This window comes from Colobus angolensis, unplaced genomic scaffold (assembly GCF_000951035.1).
Source record: "Colobus angolensis palliatus isolate OR3802 unplaced genomic scaffold, Cang.pa_1.0 Scaffold35, whole genome shotgun sequence".
NCBI lineage: Eukaryota > Metazoa > Chordata > Mammalia > Primates > Cercopithecidae > Colobus > Colobus angolensis.
The window spans coordinates 9,261,180-9,272,475 of NW_012116821.1; the positions used below are offsets into that span (position 1 = coordinate 9,261,180).

At 43.2% G+C, this 11,296-nt stretch overlaps 1 protein-coding gene across 1 annotated transcript in view; it reads left to right on the plus strand.

Moving 5' to 3' along the window:
- The window catches only part of PDSS2 (prenyl (decaprenyl) diphosphate synthase, subunit 2), a 329,615-nt gene that overhangs the window by 280,475 nt on the left and 37,844 nt on the right, over positions 1-11,296 (plus strand). Inside the window, exon 7 of the mRNA XM_011952844.1 lies at positions 1,249-1,281. Within this exon, the coding sequence (XP_011808234.1) occupies positions 1,249-1,281 (33 nt within the window). The remainder of the gene's footprint in view (positions 1-1,248; positions 1,282-11,296) is intronic.

An 11,296-nucleotide genomic window follows, 5' to 3' on the forward strand; every position in this document is an offset into this window, starting at 1 on the left:
CACCACGCCTGGCTAATTTTTGTATTTTTAGTAGAGATGGGGTTTCACCGTGTTGGCCAGGCTGTCTCAAACTCCTGACCTCAGGTGATCTGCCTGCCTTGGCCTCCCGAAGTGTTGGGATTACAGGCGTGAGCCACCACACCCAGCCAAATTTACAGCATTACTAAGAGTGGAACAGCCTGACATTTTGTGCCTCCTGAATTGATGGAGTGTGTAATATTTCCACATAAAGTATTTTTGCCAAAAATGTTTGATCTAAATCTTAGCAGGCTTCTCCAGACCCAGCTTTCAGTTTACAAGCAAAACAGAAACAAGTTAAATGACGCAATGAAGAAAGAAGAAAAAGGAATTTGATAAAACAACTATCCTTGTCTTCTCAAAAAGTCAATGGTTTTTATGAAAATAAGCTAATGGCTTTTATTTTCATTCTGTGAAAAATGGGAATAGACTAGTCTAGGCAAAAAAGAAGAAACTGGCCGGGCGCGGTGGCTTAAGCCTGTAATCCCAGCACTTTGGGAGGCTGAGACGGGCGGATCACGAGGTCAGGAGATCGAGACCATCCTGGCTAACACGGTGAAACCCTGTCTCTACTAAAAAATACAAAAAACTAGCCGGGCGAGGTGGCAGGCGCCTGTAGTCCCAGCTACTCGGGAGGCTGAGGCAGGAGAATGGCGTAAACCCGGCAGGCGGAGCTTGCAGTGAGCTGAGATCTGGCCACAGTACTCACTCCGCCTCAAAAAAAAAAAAGAAACTATAATAATAATAAATAAAAGGCAACAAAAGAGACATAAAAACCAGAATGCAATGTGTAAATCTTGATTAATTCTGGTTTTGTGGGAAAAAAGCTCTACAAGATATTCTTGGAAAAGTTGGAGAAATTTGAATATAGATTTGTGTTAGATGATCTGGCATTATTGTGAGTTCATTAATTTTGATTGTGGTCATGGGGTGACGTATGAGATGCCGCATGTGTATAAGATACGTGCTGAAGCATGTGACATGAAGACTTGTGACATCCACTCCTGCCAGATCTAGATAGAATGTCTATGCGTGCTCAGTGAACTGTTCATTTAACTTTTCTATATGCTTGCAATTTGCATGGATTATAATATATAGTTCAATACGTATATTAAATAGAGACAGGGAAAGGGGGAAGAAAAGCTGAGTTCTATTCTTTGAGAACAAAAATTATAGAAGCACTAAACTTTTAGAGAAGTAACAAATTAATTTTCCCCTCTTCTTTTGTAGGCTCAAGAAAAAGGAAGATTGGACTATGCTAAGGTAGGCAAATTTTATACATACTGTACTATTTTACACATTTCAATGTGGTGTTTGGTTTTCGTTTATATTTGAAAGGTCAAAAGAGAATTATCACACTGAGAACTGAGGGACATTTCCTGTTAAGTAACAGGCAATAGCACATGGAATAAGATTCATTCAACAAGAAGTCTATTTATTATTGAGTACCTGTTTCATTCCAGATATTGTATTGAGAATACAACGGTGAACTAGATGAAGTCTTTTCTTTCAGAATATTTACAATTCTAGTGGGGAAAATCGATAACTAAATAAAGGGCTAAATAAATAACGTAATGTCAAGTGTCAGTAAGTGTGATGAGGAAAAATAAAACAGTAAAATCACTAGCCGTTGTTGAAAGATGCCTATGGCCTGTGGACGGAAGACAACCTTTTTGGCCATCAGATAATACCTGGAAAGCACCTTACAGGACAGACTTGAACTCCCAAAGGCAAGAGTTCTCACATCACCTGTGGAACTTTTGAAAACACACGTGCCTAGGTACCTCCGCATCAGACCCTCTTTCACCAAGATCAGAATCCCCTGATGGAGAGAGCGGTACAGGGGCAGGCTAGAGTGGTTTGAAAATGTCTCCACAAATAATTCTGACACACAGCCCTGGTTAAAAACTGCTGCAGGAGGTCAGATTTCAGTGCATCAGTACAGGCCTAGGAACACACTTAGATCACGTTCTGTTTTCCCCTCGGGGACAAATGGAACATTTAGCAGGTGTATGGCATGTGTACAGCTGCTTGGCTAAAAGAACATGTCAACCATCTGATTTATGCAGCAATCCAGGATGTGAGCACACCTGCACTCCAAAGACAGGGAAGGAGAAACACGACCCGGAAGGGCTCTGTTTGCCATGGGACAACCAAAACCCTCAAGGGCCTCTCCAGAGCTGACCCGGAACCTTGCACTCCCCTGGCAGCCTAGTGGGGCACACCCATGGCTCCCGCCTTTACTCTCCTTTCCTTGCTGAAAATAAAGTCTCTCTCTCTCTTTTTTTTTTTTTTTTTTTGACAATTAAAAAATAGATTTACTTTGAACCACTGGTTCTTATACCCAGGAACATATGTCAGAATTACCTATGGAGGTTTTTAAAAATCTGTAAGTCCAGGTCTCCCACTTGGAGAAGGTTGCAAAGCTTCTAAAAAGCTCTTTGGGTAGCTCTGATGTTTCCTTCCATTTGAATCACTGAATTTAGGTTGACTGGGATACTTTGGTTTGTGGGGTTTGGGGGCCATTTTGGGGAGAGTGTGGGAAACTTTTCTCATAGATTTACTAGGGGCAGCAAAGAACTTGGTCTCTGGCTTTTTTGGAGTCTGTCTCACATCTTTTCTCCCCAGCAAAGGATTTTTTTTCCTTCACTACCTCTTCTTTGAACGACTTTTTCCCTGGGCCTTTCCCTGGGATCTAAGACTGCAGCTTTTGGAGTCTCAGAGGCTGTCAAGTCCTTTCTCTTCCTCCCATGAGGGGTGTTGGGACAGTCTCTCCTTTTATCTGCCTCACATACTTTCACCTCCTTCAAGAAAAACTAGATAATAGGAGCACCTCTAAACCAAGGGCTTCCATATTTGTCACTCTGTCTTAGATGTGTACTTGAGCCTCATCATATACCCAAACGCAGGCTGTGGACTTACCCTGTTGGGTCTCCCATAGGCATACGAGCCCAGTGCATCTTAAACTAAACTAAACATCTTTTCTGACATCTCTGGCCTTTCTGTTGCTGTTGTTTAATGACTTCATATTTTACAGCAGTTTCAGGTTGACAGCAAAAGTGAGTGAAAAGTAGAGTTTCTATAGCCCCTAACCCCACACACATGCAGCCTCCCTCACTATCAGCATCCCACACCAGAGCAGCACATTGTTTTGTTGAGTTTAATTGATGAGTCTAAGGCCGGATGCGTTGGCTCATACCTCTAATCCCAGCATTTTGGGAAGCTGAGGTGGGAGGACCACTTGAGCCCAGAAGTTCAAGACCAGCCTGGATAACATGGCGAAACCCTGTCTGTACAAAACAATGTAGAAATTAGCCGGGTATGGTGATGAGCACTTGTGGTTGCAGCTACCTGGGAGGCTGAGATGGGAGGATTGCTTAAGCCTGGGAGCAGATGGTTCAGTGAGCTGAGATCATACTACTGCACTCCAGCCCAGGTGACAGAGTGAGACCCTGTCTCAAAGAAAAAAATTGATGAGTCTACATTGGTGCATCGTTATCACCCAGAGTCCATATATTGCATTAGGAAGGTTGCAGTCCTTGGTGCTAGACCTCTGAGCCTTTTTTCTTATCTTCTCTCCTGTGATTAGCACTGTCATTCCACCAGTCAACCATGTGAGAAACTTCTCACGTAAGAAACTGCTCCTACTCCCCACCTCGTGTTCCATGACCAAGTCATACCAGTTTTATAGCCTACATTTTCTTGACTCCAACTCTTCCTCTTGGTCTCTCTTCCATTCCTAGTGCTCATAGTCTTCATCTGAACCACTGAAAAACCTACTGCTCATTCTCCACTGCCTCTCTTTTGTCCCCACAGATCTTAACCAGCCAGAGTGGCTATCTAAACCACCAATCTGTCAGTTTCCCTCTCCAGCTCAAAACCCTTCATTGCTCCATGTTGTCTATCCGGCACATTCATAGCTTGCTGGGTTGGCATATACAGGGCTGTGTGATCTCTCCCCTAAAGAGACCCTGCAGCTTCATCTCCCACGGTCCTGCAGCAGCACCAAGTTTCATAAAGCATACTGCTTCTGTTCTCTGCGCCTTCACTCATGCTGTCCCCTCTGCTTAGAATGCCCTGCCCTCTTTATCTGGCTCCCTCTGCTCATCCAATGAAGCTTAATTTAGGATTGTCTCCTATGGCAAATCCTCTGTGGTTCCCCAAGCTGGGTTAGGTGCTTTCCTCAGATCCTCAATACACTATGCATTTCTCAGTCACTGCTCTTACTCTGTTATATTATAATGATCAATTTATGAGACAGATCCTAGACTGTGAGCTCTTGGAGGGCAGAGACAGTTTCTTTTTTCTCTTTGTATATCTGGTACCCAACGCAGTACTTGACACTTAGTAAGTGAATGAACAAGTAAGCCAGTGAACAGAGGCCATGAGTAAGAAAATAGAAAACACATGCAGTAAGTGGGGGAGAAGCAGCCTGCTGCAGGAGAAAATCAGGGATAGGGCATTGGGTCTCAAGGCAGAGAGGAAAGGAAAGCGTTTGACACAGTTTGCAGATATCAGCAGGGTTAAGGAAAGTTGCTTAGGAAAGTTGTAGTAAACTAGTTTGAAGATAAAGACTGGGATTTTTACTGTGGTAGTGACAGAAAACTAACATATGAATAAAAAAGTGGAAGAGTAAGGGAAAAGAGTGACAATTGAACACTGATGCTTATTTTGTTTTATTTTTTTTTTAGAGATAGGGTTTCACTCTGTCACTCAGGCTGGAGTGCAGTGGCACAATCATAGCTTACTGCAGCCGCCCACTCCTGGGCTCAAATGATCCTCTTGCCTCAGACTCCTGAGTAACTGGGACTACAGATATGTGTCACCACACCCGGCTATTTTTTTTTATTTGTTTATTATTATGATTTTTAGAGACGAGGTCTCACTGTTACCCAGACTGGTGATGCTTTTTATATGACTCAAAGAATGCCTCTAGGGTTTCTTATCACAGAAGAACTTGACAATGGAAGAGATTTCCATTGGAAAATGGCAAAGAGAAGAATGTGGTGCACAGATAAGAGCACCCCTGGACCAAACAATGGCTCTGCCACCAACTCACTGCAAAATCTGGTAATAGGCACTGTGTTAGTCTGTTCTTGCAGTGCAATAAAGAAATACCTGGCTGGGGCCGGGCACGGTGGCTCACACCTGTAATCCCAGCACTTTGGGAGGCCATGGGGGTGGATCACCTGAGGTCAGGAGTTTGAGACCAGCCTGGTCAACATGGTGAAACCCCGTCTCTACTAAAAACACAAACATTAGCCGGGTGTGGTGGCATGTGCCTGTAATCCCAGCTACTCGGGAGGCTGAGGCAGGAGAATTGCATGAACCCCAGTGGCACAGGTTGCAATGAGCCAAGGTCATGTCTTTGCACTCCAGCCTGGAAAACAGAGCAAGAGTCTGTCTAAAAAAAAAAAAAAGAAGAAAGAAAAGAAATATATGGCTAGGTATAGTGGCCAAATATATGGCTGGCTTGGGAAGCCAAGGCAGGAGCACTTGAGCTCAGGAGTTCAAGACCAGCCTGGGCAATATGGCAAAATCCTGTCTCTAAAAAAGTACAAAAATTAGCCAGATATGTTGGTGCACACTCATAGTCCCAGCTACTCAGGAGGCTGAGGTGGGAGGATTGCTTGAGCCTGAGAGGCAGAGGTTGCAGTCAGCTGAGATTGTGTCACTGCACTCCCTCCTAAAAATATAAAAAAATAGCTAGGTATGGTGGTGCACACCTGTAGTCCTGGCTACTCAGGACCCTGAGGTGGAGGATTACCTGACCCCAGGAAGTTGAGGCTGCAGTGAGCTGTGATTGCACCACTGTATGCCAGCCTGGGCAATGGGAGTGGGAGTGAGACCCTGTCTCAAAAAAAATAAAAAAGAAAAGAGATTTAATTAGCTTATGGTTCTGCAGGCATATAAGAAGCATAGTGCTGACATCTACTTCTGGTGAGGCTTCTGGTGAGCTTAGAATCATGGTGCATGGCAAAGGGTATTGGGCATGTCACATGGCAAGAGAGGGGAGGTGCCATAAACTTTTAAACAACCAGATTGTGCATGGACTCACTGAGTGAGAACTCACTTGTCACCAAGGGCATGGCGCTAAGCCATTCATGAGGGATCCGATCCCATGACCCAAACACCTCCCACTAGGCCCACTTCCAACAATGGAGGTCACTTTTCAACATGATATTTGGAGGGGAGAAAACATGCGAACCAAATTCTTTGGTTTTTCGTTAGTTTCCTCAGTACAAAATGAGCAGTTGAGAGTAGTGCTGTTCTATTCCCTAAGCCCATTCTAAATCTGGGAGGAGACATTCTTATCCTGAGGTCCAGACACACTCCTTCACCCAACCAACATTTATTTAATATATTTTTAAATTTACTTTCTTTTTTTTTTTTTTTTTGAGACAGGGTCTCACTCTGTCTCCCAAGTTGGAGTGCAGCGGCACGATCTCAGCTCACTGCAGCTTCAGCTTCCCAGGGTCAAGTGATTCTCCAGCCTCAGCCTCCTGAGTAGCTAGAATTACAGGTGCAAGCCACCAATGCCCAGCTAATTTTTGTATTTTTTGTAGAGACGGGTTTCACCACATTGCCCAGGCTGGTCTCAAACTCCTAAACTCAAAGCGACCTGCCCGCCTCAGCCTCCCAAAGTGCTGGGATTCCAGGCATGAGCCACCGCACCCAGCCTTTATTTGATGTTTAATGTATTTGAGGCACTATGCTAGTGCCAAGACAACCACCATGAACACAACTGCCAGGGTTTGCCATCACAAGCTCCCTTGATTCCAGCTTCTCTATCTAAAGTAGCCACTCCACCTTTGCTCTGTTTTTTTCTCCTTAACATTTATCATAACATAAAATTATAATTTTTGTTTAAGTGCATGTTTATTTCTTCTTCCAATAGCATGTAAAAGATCTAAAGGCAGGGGCTTTGGTGGCCTTGCTCATGGTTGCATCACCCTCCCTAGCACAGGCTTACACAGGAGTGCTTGACAAATATGTGTGCACAAGTATTACATTCATGTTATGTTAGGAGAGGTACAGGAGGTTAGGAGAGGTTTGGGATCAAGGACTGTAGACTCAAATGAGCCATTTTAAGAGTTTTTGTTTGTTTGTTTTTTGGGATGGAGTTTCGCTCTTGTTGCCCAGGCTGGAGTGCAGTGGCACGATCTTGGCTCATTGCAACCTCCGCCTCCTGGGTTCAAGCAATCTCCTGCCTCAGCCTCCTGAGTAGCTGGGTTTATAGGCGTGCACCACCACACCCAGCTAATTTTTGTATTTTTAGTAGAGACTGGGTTTCTCCATGTTGGTCAGGCTGGTCTCAAACTCCTGACCTCAGGTGATCCACCCACCTCGGCCTCCCAAAGTGTTAGAATTACAGGTGTGAGCCACGGCACCCAGCCTTAAGAGTGTATTGACTGTGTAATACATGCCATCCCAAAGTTGCCTAAGGTTGCCTTTTCAAGTGCCCAGTAATAGTATTTCTCATGCCAGTAAATAGAAACCCACCCCTCCTTGAATATGTAGTGCTATTCTGATATTTAAAGACATAGCTTGAATCTAATCCAGACCTGTCATCCTTACACAGACTTAAACCCAAGTAACATAAAGAAGAAAGATTGTATCTTTCTCTACTAAGTCTTAGGGAGATGTCTGCAGTGTTATCCCTTATACAGTGTGTTATAGACTACTCGGCAATGCATCCCACGACCTAAGGTCTACTCCTCCTCTTTGTGTGCTCTGCTTTTTGTGGTCATGATGTTCAGGCTAATATAGGCATTGTGCTCAGTGGCTTAGGGTTCCCCTGGTAGGGGTTATTTTAAAATGATATTTGAAAAACTCAGCAGCCATTTCAGGAGACTATTGTGAAATTCATTTCTTGCTGAAAATTTCTTTATTTCCAAGTGATAGGTATTTGTAAACTCAAAAGCCAAATTTTGTCTGAAAAGTCAGATATTAAGAAAGTGTGCAGCCATAAAAAGGAATGAGATCATGTCCTTTGCAGGGATATGGATGAAGCTGGAAGCCATCATCCTCAGCAAACCAGCACAGGAACAGAAAACCAAACACTGCATGTTCCCACTCATAAGTGGGAGTTGAACAATGAGAACAAAAGGACACAGGGAGGGGAACAACACACACCAGGGCCTGTTGGGGGGTGGAGGGGAGCGAAAGGAGGGAACTTAGAGGGCAGGTCAATAGGTGCACAAACCACCATGGCACATGTGTACCTGTGTAACAAACTTGTACCTACTGCACATGTATCCCAGAACTTAAAATAAAATAATAAAGAAAGAGTCCAAAAGAAAACTGTATATAATTATTTCCGTCATGCACCGAAATTATTTTGTCAGTTTCAGATGGTGAGGAAGCAGGGAAGAGTGTGGAAGAGGTGATCATTTCAAAATCATTCTCAACTGGACCTTCAAAATGTGTGTTGCATTCAGCAAAATAGTGGTCTATACACAGACACTCAGATAGAAATTGAATTACTTTTTAATTGAGTTCCTGTTGTGATAGAGCCTGGATATGAATGCTTTACATGGCTGTAGTACCTTCCATCCTAAGATATCAAAGCACTTGACTACTATTAATTCATTAAATCTCTCCCTGTCTCTTAAAGTAGTTAACACAGCACTGGAAGTCACTCTCCTCATTGCTGAAACTCACCCACCTGGGCAGTGGGCAAAGATGGAAGCTATTTAACTGTGTAAGGCAATCCTACCTTAGTAGTTTCAAGATGGAAAATCAAGGAATATCTTACCGAGTTAAAACTGCAGAAGTTGTATTAGATGGAACGTAATTACCAGAAGTGAAGTGTGACCAGGAAGCTAACACTTTTGCTCCAGTGCACAATGCTGTGGGGATCTTAATTCCAGTGACTGTCCTGCAGCCCCGGGTGCGCATCTCTCAGACTGTTCCAGCTCCTTAGGCTTCTGGCCTCAAGGTTAGGCAGAGCCTCTTCAGCTCAGTGCTAGAGGGAAGAGTGCCACCTATTGAATTGTAGGAATTCTTGGAGGTGTGTTGGGACTGGTGGAGAAGCCTCTCGGACCACATTCACGTTTGGTTTGCTATGGTAACTAATATATATGTCTAAAAGAAAACGAATATGTTGACTACTCTTGCTTAGAAAAACATCGACAAACGTCTGTGTATTTTCCCCAGCTGGAGCTGAGCGTATGCCTGTAGTTTAGCCTACTGCTACTTGAAATAAGCATGCTGTTAAAAGACTGAGGCAGATGGTATTTTTACCACTTCAGGCAAAACATGGCACCTATGGTTCGACTTTCTACAATTTTAATTTTTTAACATTTTCAAAATGGCTTGTTTAAATATCTCTATCACACAGACACAGACTTTTTCCCAGTTTCTTTTTAATAATTGCTTCAGATATACAGATATGAATAACCATCAGTTGGTCAAAACCAGACTGTTCAGCATTGTAGAGACTGCCTTCTGTTCATTCTTTCACCAGTGCCTAGGACTGTGCCGTAAATGAGCTTTGACATTCGTGCTCATTTTGACACAAAGACACTAAATGGTTTATAATAGTTTGTATTATATTTATCTGTAGTAGTTCTTCTTCTTCTTCTTCTTCTTCTTCTTCTTCTTCTTCTCCTCCTCCTCCTCCTCCTCCTCCTTCTTCTTCTTCTTCTTCGTTTCTTCTCCTTCTCCTCCTTCTCCTCCTCCTCCTCCTTCTTCTCCTCCTTTTCCTCTTCCTCCTCCTCCTCCTTCTCCTTCTCCTTCTTCTCCTCTCAGTATGTTGTCCAGGCTAGAGTGTAGTGACTATTCACAAGCCCATTATAGTACTCTACAGCCTTGAACTCCTGGGCTCAAGAGATCCTCCCATCTCCACCTCCCAAGTAGCTGCAACTACAGGTGCATTGTCTCTGCACTGGACTTTCTCTAGGCTTTATTGTGCATTTCATATCATTTGTCCCGTAACTCAGCACAGAAAAGGGAGTTTTTTTGCTGTTATTTTTTTAATGTCCTCTTATGAGGATCATTCTAAGCACAGAGAAATAATTGCTCATGGTTAAGCACTTGGTAAAAAAAAAAAAAAAAATCTTTCAGATATTAATTCATTAGCCATCCGGTTCTCTGTCAAATGTAAGAGATTTTTTATAAGGGTAGGCTTTTTGACTTGTCCTCCCTGCTAGAATTTGCTCAGGGTTCCAGAGTGGCACGTTCTGGCTCTATCCTCCCATGCCTCTCAGGCATCAGCATTTAGCAGCTGCTGCTCTACTCTGTCCTCCTCACCCCCAGAAGTCCTTGCACATTTGTTTTATTATAAAATGCATTTGCATAGGGCACACATTAAAATTCTCTTCCCACCAGCTAACAGTAGTGTCCACAGACATTTGCATTTGCATGATCACATATCATTACTTCCCTTTAAAAAGAAAAAGTCTTTCTTCTCATGTCATGATTCTCCTTTCCAAGGTTTGCCCTTTTAGTCATTTCTTCTTATTATAGATAGATGCTTCAGCCATTTTTCTGCATATTGAGTCCAGAATTTTCTTTTTTGAACCTTGAATATAGAAATTGTTTGTATATATTATTGTTCTTTCTTTACTGACAAAGCCAGACTCCTTTATTCATTTGTTTGTTTATTTATTTATTTATTTATTTTTGGTAGTCAATTTTTGCTGCTAGTTCCTTCCCATGACCCTAGCAAACTGGCTCTGAGACTTTTTCACATTGGCACATTTAGAAAACAGATGTTGCTGTGTTTTCTCTTCCCTGTACCCCTTTCTTGGGTAGGTGCTGCATCTCCTACCCTGGGACTTTACATTAGCTCTTTTTTGGCAAAATATTCCATGTAGCATCACTGAATGCACTAAATCTCTCATTTTCTCTAGGCTCCCGCAAAGATATCTTTTTTCTTTTCTTTTTTGTTTTTGTTTTTGTTTTGTTTTGAGACAGAGTTTAGCTCTCGTTGCCCAGGCTGGAGTGCAGTGGCACAATCTTGGCTCACTGCAACCTCCACCTCCCAGGTTCAAGTGATTCTCTCTCTGTTTTTGTTTTTTTTGTTTTTGTTTTTGTTTTTGTTTTTGTTTGAGATGGAGTCTCACTCTGTTGCCCAGGCTGCAGTCCAGTGGCGCGATCTTGGCTCCCTGCAACCTCCGCTTCCCGGGTTCAAGCAATTCTCCTGCCTCAGCCTCCCGAGTATCTGGGACTACGGGTGTGCACCACTGCACCCAGCTAATTTTTGCATTTTTAGAGACAGAGTTTCACCATGTTGGCCAGGTTGGTCTCAAACTCCTGACCTCGTGATCTGCCT